The 15,057-nt window shown below is 51.3% G+C and overlaps 1 protein-coding gene across 2 annotated transcripts in view; it reads left to right on the top strand.

The window, feature by feature from the left end:
• Positions 1 to 12,092, top strand: part of DENND2A (DENN domain containing 2A) — a 73,113-nt gene extending 61,021 nt beyond the window's left edge. For both annotated transcript variants that reach the window (XM_077339849.1, XM_077339850.1), the window contains exons 15-20: positions 3,861 to 4,038; positions 7,017 to 7,058; positions 8,258 to 8,375; positions 9,203 to 9,442; positions 9,998 to 10,084; positions 11,845 to 12,092. In XM_077339849.1, coding sequence (XP_077195964.1) covers positions 3,861 to 4,038; positions 7,017 to 7,058; positions 8,258 to 8,375; positions 9,203 to 9,442; positions 9,998 to 10,084; positions 11,845 to 11,876 — 697 coding nt within the window. In that variant the 3' untranslated portion in view covers positions 11,877 to 12,092. The remainder of the gene's footprint in view (positions 1 to 3,860; positions 4,039 to 7,016; positions 7,059 to 8,257; positions 8,376 to 9,202; positions 9,443 to 9,997; positions 10,085 to 11,844) is intronic.
• Positions 12,093 to 15,057: the final 2,965 nt, after the last annotated feature.

Below are 15,057 nucleotides of genomic sequence, written 5' to 3'. Positions count from 1 at the left end.
AAACCAGCTTTTCTTCTTCTGCACATACCGGTGTGTGTACAATCCAAAGGTATGCATGCATTATGTCTCATTGAGACTCCTTAATGGCTACAACAATCTATTGCCGAACGTTGTGTGAATTGTGAGGCCTTTTTTGAGCAGAGCTGAAACCATTTGATAAATATACAAGTGCGGCACTCTGGCTGTGTCCATCTGCAACACACACAAAGCCGGATTCCTTTCCTGCTTCTCTCTTATTTTAATTTTATCCATAATGTAGAGAGCTGTCACCCTGAACCTTGCCAAAGGAAAAGGAAAGAATTCTTGTACTCTTTCCCCCCCAACCCCCCCCCCCCAAAAAAAAAGCTTTCCCCTGGCAACCAGGGTAAACATTCCTTTTCATTTCAGAAAAATGTGTCTTCTTGTGATCTTGGGGTGGGGAATCCATTCTATCAGTCTTTTTATTAATAATCTTTGTGCATGCCTAATAGGCCAAACTGTACCATTCGTAGGGAAAAACTCCAGCAACCCACGACAGAAATCGGTTGTGGAAGACAAGGTGATTTACTTTGGAAAAAATAGGCTATTTTAAAGTGTCAGAATGATGAATAGGGGGAGGAAGGAAGCAATCCTCACGGCGCCTTACCCTGGAACTCTCCCAAGGAACCAAATGAATCACAGAAGTATTTTATTTGATTGTAAAAAAAGGACCAGGTTGACTTTACAAAATGCAACATCACAACATACAATAATGACTTTTCAGGATTTTCGCACTGAGCCATTTACAATGGAATATCTTAGAAAGAAAGCAGAGACATCACCCTGCCAACAAAAGTGCGTCTAGTCAAGGCTATGGTCTTCCCAGTTGCATTGTATGGCTGCGAAAGTTGGACCATAAGGAAGGCCGAGCGTCAAAGAATTGAGGCTTTTGAACTCTGGTGCTGGAGAAGACTCTTGCGAGTCCCTTGGACTGCAAGGCGAACAAACCAGTCAGTCCTAGAGGAGATCAGCCCTGACTGCTCTTTAGAAGGCCAGATCCTGAAGATGAAACTCAAATACTTTGGCCACCTCATGAGAAGGAAGGACTCCCTGGAGAAGAGCCTAATGCTGGGAGCGATCGAGGGCAAAAGAAGAAGGGGACGACAGAGAATGAGGTGGCTGGATGGAGTCACTGAAGCAGTTGATACGAATTTAAATAGACTCCAGGGAATGGTGGAGTATCATTGTCCATGGGCTCGCGATGGGTCGGACACGACTTCGCACCTAACAACAACATCTTCGAAAGGCTCGGGCAGTTGGGCTTTCACGAGATACCAGAAATGTCTGACCTAAAATGGTCCAGGAGCCCCATTAGAGAGCAGAATGAAGATTGTGTCTGCAGACCCCCTCTTCCCTAGCCTTTCCCCACCACGGCAGGGGCGCATTGTCACTCTGCAAGTCCGTAAAAACATGGAGCATGATCTCTGAATATCCTAGGACAGGACCATGAGTAAAGGCTTGTTCCAAACCAGCATTTGCCAAGGGGAAGGGAGGCATTTATCAGGGGAAGCTGGCGGATGGGTAGGATTGTTTGACTCTTCCCATAGCTTCCGAGTGTCTCCAGCTAGTGCTCCCTCCAAGCGGTCTTCTTATCTCCACCCTGTGGGGTTATTTGTTGCTTCTGGCCTGGTGGGACAAAGGGGTAAAAGAATCAAGCACACACCTCCTCACATACACCCCCTCCCCAATTAGCATTAAAAGCAGTGATGCTGGCTGGAGGAGCTGTCCTGTAAATTTCCCCCACCCAAAAAGTTGGCACCAATTCTGAGTCTTGTACCGAGATCCTCTTGACTGTAGGTCCCACTTGAAATGGCTGACAGAGCACCACAGTGATGGTACCCAGCTCTCCACCAAGCACAGACTTCAGGTTTCTAACAGGGAAAGAGAAACGGGGGCACTTGGGGGATGGATTTTTTAAACAGAGTCTGGACCTCAACTAGGATCTTCCTCTTCTGCAAAGGTCCCAGACTTTCCAAGCATGCTACCTTGCTGGGATGGATGGCAGCTGCAGCTTTCTTTCCAATCGACTTGGGGAGGTTGAGAAAGCTACAGTTCCCATTAACCTTGGTGAGAGATGATGCTAGAGAAATTTAGGGAGAGTGATTTGCAGGAAAGATAGGCCTCAGCTGGGAAACTGCCCCCCTCCCCATCCACTCCCTGACTTTTCTATAAGAGGACCAGGACTCAGTCTAAAGAAACCAGATTCCTCGCTGCACCACATGTCTTCTGAATACCAGCAACCCCCTTCTTTCTATATTCCAAGTCCGCCCTTGACAGGCATCCGTTCTTTCTCCCTCCTGCATATCTGCAGAAGTTGTTTCCAGGTCTGGGGGACTTTCCCCCTCCCTCTCCCCCCCTCCCATTCTGTGTCAATTCCCTCATGGCGCTTAACAAAAGCCAGCTGCGAGTGGTTTCCGGGCCATACGATGCCTTTAGGCTCCGCTGTATATCTCTCCCTTCCCCTCCTCTTTCCGTTCAAGGCCTGGCTAATGAAACCAAATGACGTGATGCGCACCGCTCAGTAACATATGAGCCTCCCTAGACGGGCCAAGCGCTCGGAACCCTATAGAACGGATGGCTTGCCAGGGCTTTTATACGGTAATGCGTGGCTGAATTCTTCTGATGCTCCAGAAGGGAAGGCCCTCGCGCAAAACCTTCCTTAGAAGCCACTGATGGGGAGATTTCTCTCCCCAGCCGCCACCCCCCTTCCAGTGCTTCACTAGCCCACTGTGAAGGGCAGGGGTAGGCAAACTGTGGCCCTCCAGATGTCCATGGACTACAGTTCCCATGAGCCCCTCCCAGCTGGCAGGGGCTCGTGGGAATTGTAGTCCATGGACATCTGGAGGGCCACAGTTTGCCTGCCCCTGGTGAAGGGAGTTACATTAGTGTTCTTAACGAATGCACTAGAGAAGTCCTCAGAGTCCCCCAAACCAGTGGTCCCCAACCCGCGGCACCGGGCCGCGGCTCCTTCTTCCCTCCCCCCCCCGAAGCGAGAAGCTCGCCAGGCCGCGAGCAAAGCGGCCGATTAGCTCGCAGCCCGGCAAGCGTCTTATTTCGGGAGGGGAAGGAAGAGAAGCTTGCCGAGCCGCAAGCTAATCGGCCGCTTTACCTTTAGCGGCCAATTTGCTCGTGGCCCGGAGGGGCCGGGAGGGGGAGCCGTGGCCACCGGTATGGCGGCGGTGGAAACGCGCATGCGCGGGTCCCAGGGCCGCCCTCTCCCCCCACTACGCCGGAGCGGTCCGCAGCGGGAGGAAGCTTGCGGACGGCTGCCCCAAACCACTCAAGGCAGTGCATGGGTGGAGTTTTTGAAAGAAGCACAGCACTACTCCCTTTCGTGTTTCAGAGTTGTTCTTGATCAGGGCCCGGAGGAGTTCAGGGCTGTTCTTCCTACAGGTTTTAAAAAAATAAATGGCAGTGGAAAATGTCGTCAAGCAACCCTGCAAGCCAGCGTGCTGTAGAGGGGATGAGAGCCGGTTTCTAATCTGCCAAGCCGGGTTTGATTCCCCACTCCTCCACGCGCGGCCAGCTGGGCGACCTTGGGGTAGCCACAGTCCCGATAGAGCTGTTCTCACAGAGCATTTCTGTCAAAGCTGTCTCAGCCCCACCTCCCTCAAAGGGTGTCTGTTGTGGGGAGAGGAACGGGAAGGCGGTTGTAAGCCGCTTTGAGACTCCTTCAGGCAGTGAAGAGCAGGGTATAAAAATCAACCTGTTTTTATTCACCTCCCTCACTAGAAGTAGAGACCAGGGTGGGGTTCTTCCCCCAACACATTTATTTTGTGTGAACTGTGTGCAAGGGGCTCGGGAGCATTTCTGGCTATCTTTGTCGCGTGCTTCCCTTTCAGCACCCTGTCGAAATGCTGCCATGCCATGGTTGCGCTCCTTTACCCGTTTACGTGGCAGCACACCTACATCCCTGTGCTTCCCCCTTCGATGATTGACATCGTCTGCTCCCCAACCCCGTTTCTGATCGGTCTGCTCTCCAGTTCGCTGCCACGCCTCAAGGAGCTGCCCGTGGAAGAGGTAAGGCCCCAATACGGAGAGGGCCAGACGAAGCCGGTGGGGGGAGTGTTATGCCCAGAAGGTCTGGGTTCCAGTGCCACGCAGGCAGGGGAGATGGGGCAGGTCCTTCTCTTACTAACACTGGAGCACTGGCGTGCTGCCTGGCAATGCTCTCCCAGCATCTGGCAGAGCCACTGGGGCACCGAGCCAGAAGCCAAAGGGAGTTCCTTGACAAGAGTCAACAAGAGTTAACAGGAGAGGGTAATGGTTGCCAACAACGAATGCCATTCTGACCTGTCTCTCCTTTCTTCCTCCTCTCCTAGATGAGTGTGTGGGGGAGGGGTGTTAAGGGTTTCCGCCATCTTTGTTTTCTCTGTTTGATTTTTGTTATTATGGATTTTGTGATCCTCCATTTTAATGGGGGTTTTAATGGGTTTTGAGCTGGACTTCTGTAAACCGCCACGAGCCTCTGGGAGTGGTGGTTAATAAATCGAATGAATGAATGAATGAATGAATGAATGAATGAATGAATGAATGAATGAATGAATGAATGAATGAATGAATGAAATACATAAAATAAATTAACTTTTACCAGACTGTTCATGTGCCGTGGGCACCGTGCCCGACTTTCCTGCTGGGCCTAGATGGGCGAACAGGATCCTCCCTCCCACAGATGGGCACCCTAAATGTAAGGATTGTGGGTGACCCATTCATATCCCTGAAAAAAACTCAGATAAGCCCTTGGTTATGCTGACAGGGCTTGACTATGCAGAGAGGGAAGAGTACCAGGCTGCTTAAAGAATAAAATAGTTTTTAGTTAGAGGAGAAACCACTATGTACTGCAAGAGAGATGAAGACCCCCTAGCTGTCTAGCCCGCTGTTGTCCGCCGTCATTCTTCTGTTGTTCAACGGCTGTTCTGGAAACAACAGGGAGGAAGTGAGCTCAAAAAGCAGGAAGTCTCCTTCTGAGCCCATAAGGACAAGGGAGAAGATTATTGGGAAATCACCAGGAGATTCCTGTCCTAGCCATGCTAAATATATATATCCTCTGCTGCCCTCTGCAGGACACCCTTTATATTCTGCTCCATTCGGCACCCTGCAAATCCTGCATATTCCAACAGGTTATCTCAGTAGACAGCAGGTTTTGCATAGATTAACAGTCTAAGGCTATCAAGGGATCCTCATGATTCTCTGCAAGCACAGAGGTGGTGGTAGGCCAGCAGGGAGCCAAGATTTAAACCCCTTGTTTCTCCCGAGAGAGCCTTTTTAAGCTCCACCACTCTGTGTAACTTTAGCCTTGTGTTTCTGGCATGGGCTTGGTTTGATGGCACGCCGAAGGATTTCCTGCTTAATTCCGTCCGAGCAGGTTGGATGAGTCCCCTGCCCTCGGAGCGCGTGCTGCGAGCCCGCATTTCGTTGTAACCCTTTCCCGGTTAGTGTGCCCGGGACAGAGTTACACCGTTTGGGCTGGGTGTGCCGTGTCCAAAAAGAAACCTGTTTGGGACAAAGGAGCAGTAATCCAAAGGGTCCCCCCCCATCTCTGCCGTGCCACACCCTCCTCCCTTTAGACTCAACCTGTGATCCTCCAGATGTCCATGGACTACAATTCCCATGAGCCCCTGCCAGCAAACGCTGGCAGGGGCTCATGGGAATTGTAGTCCATGGACATCTGGAGGACCACAGGTTGACTACCCCTGCTTTAGAGGTTCAGGCTTCCTCTCTCCTCCTCGTTCCAGATCCCCCGCTGGGCAGCTCCATGCTCCGTGCAACTAACCCACTCGCTGCGTGTGTAGTTGGGGTTAGGCTGGTATTTTCCCTGTGGCCAATGCACGAAGATGCCCCAGTCTCTTCAAGCATCTGCGCACACATGCCTGGGCAGCCTATCCCAGCCAGGGTTGCCGGGGGCATTTTGAAGCGGCCATTGTGCGTGTCTAGAAAGCAGCCTCGTGCACGCCCGTGCAACAACCACACTTTGCGAGTGCGTGCGTTGTGGGAAAGGGTGCTACACATGAAGCAACTGGGTTTGCGCCCTTGTGGCCGCCTGGTGCATTTCCTGCCGTACAGGCTGGTGCTACAGATCGTGACTTGCAGCTATGCTTTCTGCCACTGCAAACTTCTGTGCTCTCAGCTGGGCGCTGCAGTGCACCCTTCTGCTCAGAGCTGGAAGCCCTCCGTGCAAATGCTACGCAGCCCACATGAATCCAGCCGCCCTTTGCGTGGCCCGGGGTGGTCTGCAGCACCCCACCGGAGTGCCAGAATGATCTGTGTTGGCCAGAATGATCTGTGAATGGTCCATGAATCTGGCCTTTTAGCTGGCTCCACACAAGCTTCCTGCTTTGTATTGGGCTGCAGGGAGGAGCTTTGTTGGGTCCCTTTTCATTTGCAATGGGGCTTCCCCACTTGCACTCAAAGATGGCAGAGCTGTCGCACGACTTCCACTGGGTGGGACTTCTGCAGGTCGGCCTTAACTACACATGGGGGTCCGTAGGAAGGTGGGGCCATTTCAGGCCCCCAAATGCCTTTGTGGTTTGCTCTCCCCTTCCAGGCCTGGCGTTTCAGTCTCCTGCTTGCCTCAAGCTCAACTTGGTCTCATAAAAAGAGGGTGGAGGGCGGAGAGAGAGAGAGGAGTTTGCAGGCCGTCTCCACACTTTGCCGTATCAGTTTCTCCTTCCCTGCTGTGCACGAGAAGCTCTGTGGTTTCTCAGATGGAAAATATCCTCGGAGGAAGGGAAAGTGTGTGCAAGAAGCAAAGGGGGGAGGCGGGGCTTAGTTGTGTTTTAGGCTGTCATTTTGTGGTTTTGCGGTGAACGTCATAAAGCCACTCTGGGATCGGTCAGGGTTTCATATCTCACTGCGGCTCTGTGGGATTAGGTGGGGCCCGGCAGGACTTTCCCTTCCGAAAAGGGAAGGAAGGCACGCGGCTGGCTGGGAGTGGGTCCGTGACCTCTTTCCTTCTTCTGACATTCTTCCTCTCTTGCGTGTGTCTTTGCCTGAGGCAGGTCCTTGTGGTTGACCTTGTGAACAATCGCTTCCTAAGGCAGGTAAGAATAACTTCTCTCTTTTTTTTGCAGTCCTATTTTTCTTGTTTCCTCAAGCTGAAAGGAAGAATGAGAAGTTCTGCTAATCCAGAATTTGATTTTGATTTCCTTTTTTTGGGGGGGGGGAGGGGGGCTATCGTTTGTAGTCTGGGTTTGTTGATGCAGAAGCCATGGTGGGTGGGGGATACGAAACAGGATCTGGAGGCGCTCGATAGTTATCGAAAAGAAAGCGACGTGTGGGAGGCTTCACTTTCCATAATGGCTAATTGCTTTTCCGCAGATGTTTTTCTGTCTTGATATCTCCTCTGTTTGGAGATGAAAATGGGAAAGAGCACCCTACAGAAACACACACACAAACACACACACACACAGCGATCAGCAACCTTTCTTTTAAACCATCCTTGACTCTCTGGCTGGAAGCAGCGGCCCCACAAGGTTCACCCACCCGCCTGCCCAAGAGTTTTCCCATGTGGGCTGCAGCTGCCAGGATGCTTCCTCTTCCGTGCCAACCCAGAAAACACAGGAAAAGTCATCCTAAAAGGGAGATGTGGGGATGAAGAGAATGCTAGTGCAGTTATCCATCCCAGGCACGATGCTCTGATCCAGCTCTCATCATTTGCCTTGCACAGGGGCTGCGGACATGCTCATTCTGGCCAGATGTGGTGTGTGCCGATTGGTTGCAGGCACATGGGGCTTATTCGTTCCCTCCTTTGAAAATCCTGTGCAGACGGCACCCCAGCTACTCTCTTAGGCGCTGAGGATGAATTTTCCTTTGGGTTCCCCTTGGCGAAAGACTGAATGTCTTATCTGCAGGCTCTTCTAATGTGATATTACACCAGACGCTGTTCTTACAAATATTCTTCCTGCTGAATTGCTCCGAGTCTCTGGCAGGCCAGTCGAATCCTTTGATTAACGGTGGGGACCTTGAACAAACTGGCACAGACCTTTTCTACGGTTGCGTGAAAGTCTTTGCACAGAGACCATAGAGCAGGGGTGGCCAAACTGTGGCTCTCCAGATGTCCATGGACTACAATTCCCACGAGGCCCTGCAAGCAGCTGGCAGGGGCTCATGGGAATTGGAGTCCATGGACATCTGGAGAGCCACGGTTTGGCGCTCAAAGCAGATGCTTAAAACAAGCACAGGTTTTGTCACCGTGCATTCCCAGAGCGTGAGAATCTCACATCTTTTTTTTTTTTGAAAGATGGAAGATGAGGACTCCATTTTACCTCGGAAATTGCAAGGAGCACTAGAACACATCCTGGAGCAGAGGAATGAGCTGGCAAGTGACCATGAAGAGGGCCCACTCAACAGCAAACAGGGTAAGAGTCAGAAGAACCCGTATATGAGGGACCGCCTGTCGCCCTATACCCCCTGCAGGGCCTTACGCTCTGCGAGGGCTAACCTATTGGTCATTCCCGGCCCCAAGGAGGCTCGCCTGGCCTCGACCAGGGCCAGGGCCTTTTCGGTCCTGGCCCCGACCTGGTGGAATGAGCTCCCGGAAGAACTGCGGGCCCTGTAGGAATTGTCATCATTCCGCAGGGCCTGCAAGAAGGAGCTCTTCCGCCAGGCTTTTCGTTGAGGCCGGGCAGCAAGGGAGATCCAGCCCCCCCTCACAAATGTGGCGGTTGCGTGTGCCATCAGCCCCCCCCCCCCTTCTTTCTTTTAGTGGGGTCATGGAAATTGGGTTAGTTTGCATGAACCTGGCCACCATTCTTGTCTTGCCTTGTTGTGATTAATGTACTATGTTTCATTGTTCTTATTACTGTTTTTAGGGGGTTGGTTTTATGTGACCCACCTTGAGCCTCCGGGGGGAGGCGGGATATAAATTAAAGGATAATGATGATGATGATGATGATGATAATAATATAATATTTCTGAGTGGCTTGGGAAGGGGGTGGGATAATGCTGGGTTGGACCCTGTGCTTGGAGTTGTGGGGACCAGGATGGCACCTGGCAGAAACCCCTTGTGGCTTTGCATGGCTCGTGGCGGGCTGACTCCGCTCTTGCCGTTCAAACACGATGGTGGCTCCAGCTCGGATGCCCACATAGTATAGCTGCAGGGCTGCAACGCGGCCATTTGCCCGTGGCCTGCCGTTCACCGTTTTGTTCCGACTCTGCTGTGCTTTCCTCCGCGGTGCTCCCCCAGAGTCCAGCCCCCTGAACGAAGTGGTGTCGGAAGCATTTGTCCGCTTCTTTGTGGAGATCGTGGGGCACTACCCCCTTTTCATGACGCCCACGGAGAAGGAAGAAAGGGTCCTGCAGCGGGAAGCCTTCCGGAAGTCGGTCTCTTCCAAGAGCCTTCGGCGCTTCCTCGAAGTCTTCATGGAAACCCAGATGTTCGGGGGCTTCATTCAGGAGCGAGAGCTGCGGAAACAGGGAGTCAAAGGTGAGAGGCTCTTCTTAGCAAGAGGCAAATTGTGGAACGGACGACACCTATGGACTCTGATGGATTTTTAATTGCACAAGTGCACTACTCAGTGTGGATGGACTTTTCCGTGTTCTTAAATAAACCCTCCCTCTTTTCTCATGTTCTCTGGTCCAGATTAGATGGGACGTTGGAGATCCTCCATCAGATCTGCCACCACTTTAAAACCACCTTAAAACCATGGAGGGCAGTGGTTAGAATCCCTCTCAACCCTCGGGCTGATAGTCATCCCAAATGGTTGAGATAGGTTTGGGTTCAAATCCACAAGGCTTGCTGGATGTACCATGCACACTCTCTCCCTCTCGCTTTCTAAGTTATCTCTGCATTTTACAGGGGGGTTGGACTAGATGACCCTGAAGGTCCCTTCCAATTCTGTGATTCACAGGATGGAAGGGAGAGGGCATGTGTGCTGGCTCCAAGAAAAGGGCAAATATTCTGGAAAGTCCTCTCTGGTCCCTAATACCCAGTGATGGTGACTGAAACTGACAAATAATTATTTTTTTCCCTTCCCTGTAGGACTCTTTGAAGTACGTGCGCAGGAGTACCTGGAAACCCTTCCCAGTGGAGAGCAGAGCGGGGTTAATAAATTCTTGAAAGGGTTAGGTAAGAGATCAAGCAGTTTCTGTTTAGGACTTTGTTCGTGGAAGAGATTGTCAGTGAGTTGTGAACAAAACAGAAATGTTAAAATTTTAAGCATGTTTGTATATGCAGACGGCCCATACCGCAAAACTTTTATCATTAATATAGCACCATTCACAGCCTTTATAGCAGTGGTCCCCAACCTTTTTATCACCGGGGACCACTCAATGCTGGGGACCACTCAACGCCTTTTACTGAGGCCCGGTGGGCGGGGGGGGTAGTTTACTCCTCTACTCTCAACCACTGCCCTAACGCTCTCTGATCGCTATGGTAATGTTTAAACACCCCTTCAAAATAAGATACAGACACGCCACAACAAGGAACATTTTATTCCTGAGCTTGTTTCTCTGCAACGAGATAGTCCCATCTGGAAGTGATGGGAGACAATGACACCCAAAGTGTGTTGTAAAGGGCCGGGGGGGATGAACTAAAGGGCCGGGGGGGGGGGGGGGAGAAGGCGTCCTTCACGGCCCAACTCCAATTCGTCGACGGACCACATGTGGTCCGCGGCCCACAGGTTGGGGATCGCTACTTTATAGGAGTCGAATCCAGCCTTCTGCCAGTGTAAGTAGTTTTGCTCAGTGGTGTGGTAGGATTGGGGTTGGTGCCACACAGTGACAGAGGAAAGGGCCAGGCCCCTGCCTGGAGGAGCACATAGACAGGCAGCACTGGCTCTATCCCCCGATCCGCGCAACCATTACAATTGCAGGTGCCTTTCTACCGGGAAGGGGGAAGGATGGGTGCATGACAATGTTAGGTTTGTGTCCATTTCCACTTAATTGGGGTTACATGTGCAGCCGCAGTGAAGGAGCCAAGCGATGTGAAATAGAACTCCAAACGCTTTCTGTATTCATTCCCTGCTAGAGGAAATGGCGTATTATAATTCTTGTATTTTATGTGGGGTTTCTACTATGTAACCTGTCACGAGATAGCTTATCGATTGGGGGCAGGAAATAAATCTAATAATAATAAAAAAATAACACTGTGCTCAATTCTTAACCCTGCCAGGGGGCTTTTAGGAATGGGGTTTGGAAAGGACGGAAAGATCTGCATTTATCTCCAGGTATTGGGGGGGGGAGGGCGATGTCGGCACTGCAAGGAGAGGTGGATTTAATTTGGGGTCCCTAGCAAAACAAAGGGGCTCCCTCTGCCACCCAGCTGGATGTAGGTCTGCCAAATATGCATCTCCATGTGATACCCATCCACTCTTGATGGATAAAAATGTCCTTATATCAGCTTGGTAGGGGCTAGATTTGGGAGTGTGTGTGGGGAGGGTGGGAGGGTTTTTTAAAATATTGTACTGATGCCGGTTTTGTTGTTTTATCAAGGTTGTAAGCCACCACGGGCCAGCTGGTCATGGAGTGGCAACATAAAAGTTGAACAAATAAATAAATAAAATCTGGGGATTTTGTCTCCTTGGACCAGGGGTAGTCAAACTGCGGCCCTCCAGATGTCCATGGACTACAATTCCCAGAAGCCCCCTGCCAGCGAATGCTGGCAGGGGGCTCCTGGGAATTGTAGTCCATGGACATCTGGAGTGCCACAGTTTGACTACCCCTGCCTTGGACAGTCTTTTGGTGGGAGAAACATGCTTAGGGCACATGTTGGCTGATCCCCTGCTCAAGCCCTCAGGCAGGATCAGTGAAAGGCCTTGCATGTTTTATCTTTTTCTTCCTGTAAACCTACCCTTTTTTCCCTCCCCTCTCCCCATATATCCCCTGCAGGTAACAGGATGAAATTTCTCCACAAGAAGTAAGAAAGAAAAGAGGTGCTGCTGAGGGGAGAAGGAACGTGTGCCGTTCAGCGGACAATAATTGGACCACTTTCCCCTTAAAACCCATTCCCACTTAGTGTGTGAACAGCTGGCCTGCGGGATCAACCAGCAGAAAGGCCACGGGTGCTGCCGAGACGGGCCTGTGGGCGTCTTCAGAGGTCATGCACTGGACAAAGCTCTCTCGGAACTCTGCCATGGCGCTTTGCAGGCTTCACCGTGGCTGTACTTTGTAGCTATTTGACGTCTTTTTTTTTTCTCCTTTTATTTATACCGGGGTTAGGAAAACGATTAGCCAGTGACCCTTGCCTGTGCTCCTGTCCCAAGAGGCAACGGGGGCAAACAGGCCAGAGGCTGCCTTAACTTGGATGCTGAGAAGATGGCGAAAGAGGAGATGGCACAAGGACCCCTGGGGTGCATGAAGATGGGCTTGAGGTTATAAATGAGGGGGAGGGGGAGACCGAGGCAAGGAGGGGGGAGGAGCACTGGTCGCCCGGCCCTGCAACCACTGTGTGATGGAAGGCTACTCCCCCTCCGCAGTTGGAGGGCACAAGCTCTCACACACCCTCGGATCAAGCTGAGCGCATCGACGGGATGTAATTAAAGGCAACTGATGTTTAAAAGAAACAAAGGGCATGGTTCTTTTCGTAACTTTGGCAGAGAGCGATTTGTGTGGGTAAGCTGAGTTTACTCTTATGAGTTAAAGGCCCATGGAATTTCCACAACCGGATGGGGGGGGGGAGACCTGTATGGATGGTGGGGTCACAGCAGTGATGTGTTACCCTTATGTGGATCTCAGCGGCCTGGACACATTCAGAGAGGGATGAAAATAGGGGAGCAGGGTCAGCGGCTGCCATGATGTGTGCAAGATGGATACAGAAGACTGTTGGGCCCAACGAAAAGACTGTTGGGTTTGGTGGCCAGGGGACCGGGATGCTGGGGTCTCGGCTTGCGAGCCAGCTTGGTATAGTGGTTAGGAGTGCGGACTTCTAATCTGGCGAGCCGGTTTTGATTCTGCGCTCCCCCACGTGCAACTAGCTGGATGACCTTGGGCTTGCCACAGCACTGATAGAGCTGTCCTGACTGAGCCGTGATATCAGGGCTCTCAGCCTCACCTACCTCACAAGGCGTCTGTTGTGGGGAGAGAAAAGGGAAGGCAAATGTAAGCCGCTTTGAGACTCCTTCAGGTAGAGAAAAGCGGCATATAAGAACCACCTCTTCTTCTTCTTCTTCTTCTTCTTCTTCTTCTTCTTCTTCTTCTTCTTCTTCTTCTTCTTCTTCTTCTTCTTCTTCTTCTTCTTCTTCTTGCTTGAGTAGGCGCTGAAGCTGTCTTACATTGGGTCAGGACTTTGGTCCGCCAATATAAGGTAGAATCATAGAATCATGGAAGGGATTTCCAGGGTCATCTAGTCTACTAAGACGGCAGCTTTCCAGGTTCTCAGGCACAGGTATTTCAGATGACCTACTACCTGACCAGGCCCATGCACAGGATTTTTAAAGGGGGGTGCGCGATACATCCCAGAACTTCCATGAAGCTTCTTAATTAGCTCCTTTCTCGCTTTTTCTTGATTTTTAAAACTTTTTCTATCTCATACTACTGGTACTAGGCTTTCATTGATTCAGTGAGCAGCTTTCTGTATTTTTTAATATAATCTTTTTAGGAACGTTAAAATAACCCCTCCCCCCTCCTTGTGCACGACCTTGTACCTGAACTTTTTGACAGCAGAGGCTGGGGACTGAACCAGGACCACCTGCATGCCAAGCAGATGTCCTCCCAGTCAGCTACAGCCCATCCCCCAGCGAGCCTGGTCAAATACAGTCACAGCCAACTTATGGGGACCCCGTAGGGTTTTCAAGACAGGAGACATTCAGAGGTGGTTTGCCATCGGCTGCCTCTGTGTAGCAACCCTGGGTTTCCTTGGAGGTCCCCCATTCAATTGCTAGGTAGGGCCCACCCTGCTTAGCCTCTGACATCTGACGAGATAGAGTTAGCCTGGGCCATCTTACATATGAAGAAGAGCTGGTTCTTTTATGCCGCTTCTCTTTACCAGGAGACTCAAAGCGGCTTTCAATTTCCTTCCCTTTCCTCTCCCCACCACACATACCCTGTGAGGGAGGTGAGGCTGAGAGAGCCCTGATATTCCTGCTCGGTCAGAACAGCTTTATCAGTGCTGTGGCAAGCCCAAGGTCACCCAGCTGGCTGCACGTGGAGGAGGAGTGGGAATTAAACTCAGGTCACCAGAATAGAAGTTGGTGCTCCTAACCACTACGACAAGCTCTTAACATATCAACATTTTTACAGTTAAACATGGCGGGGAGGTACTTAGCTCAAAAAGGCTCTGGTGCTTCATGTGCTGTTGTGGACCTGGGGATCACCTTGTGACAGGGCTGGGAGGCTCAAAAAGCTCAGCTTTGCACACAAACGGAGGGATTCAGAGCCTGGATTTCTTTGCTCTTGCTGATAGGCAGCTGAATATTAGGTGTGCAGATGAGGGCCAGGTCTGTGGTAGCTCTTTCCCACGTGCAGGTCATCGCTCATCAGTGCAAGGAAGAGCACATGCGCCCAGTGCCTGAGTGGGCAGGGAGCACCCCAGGAGTAACCTCTGGGTGGTGTTCGTGCACCATTCTTTGTCTGATCTGGATGGCCCAGCTAGCCTGGCCTTGGCCAATCTCATTGGCTAAGCAGGCTCAGCCTTGGTTAGTGCTTGGAAGGAAGAGACCAATAAGGGAGAGGCAAGCAAGGGCAAACCACCCCTAGACGTCCCTTGACTGAAGTCAGCTGGGACAATGGCAGTTTCTACCACCGCCAAATGTTGGGGCAGTGTGTTTGTGTGTGTGTTGCACAAACACACACACACAGCTGCAGCCTGCTCCTTTGCAGGAAGGTATATTGCCTCTCAAGTGTGTGGAGTGTGTTCAGTCCAGAGTCCTGCATTGCCTGCCCACCCCGCCGGTGTGCACACCACTCTCTAAACTTCCAGTAAAAGGCAGGAAGGAAAATAGCAACAGGAAAAATGGAAACCATTGGAAGAAGGAGGGTTGTCCCCTCCCCTTTAAGGTCTCTGCCATTGTCACAAAATGTCCCGTGCAAGGTCCCCTCTAGTTGGTCACTGATCTAGTTGAGAGCTGGTCCCTCTTCACTCCCATTTGTGTACTCCTCCCCTGA

Source organism: Paroedura picta, chromosome 5 (genome assembly GCF_049243985.1).
Source record: "Paroedura picta isolate Pp20150507F chromosome 5, Ppicta_v3.0, whole genome shotgun sequence".
Lineage (NCBI taxonomy): Eukaryota > Metazoa > Chordata > Lepidosauria > Squamata > Gekkonidae > Paroedura > Paroedura picta.
The sequence above is the reverse complement of the archived record's forward strand: the minus strand, read 5'-3'. Positions and strand labels throughout refer to the sequence as shown.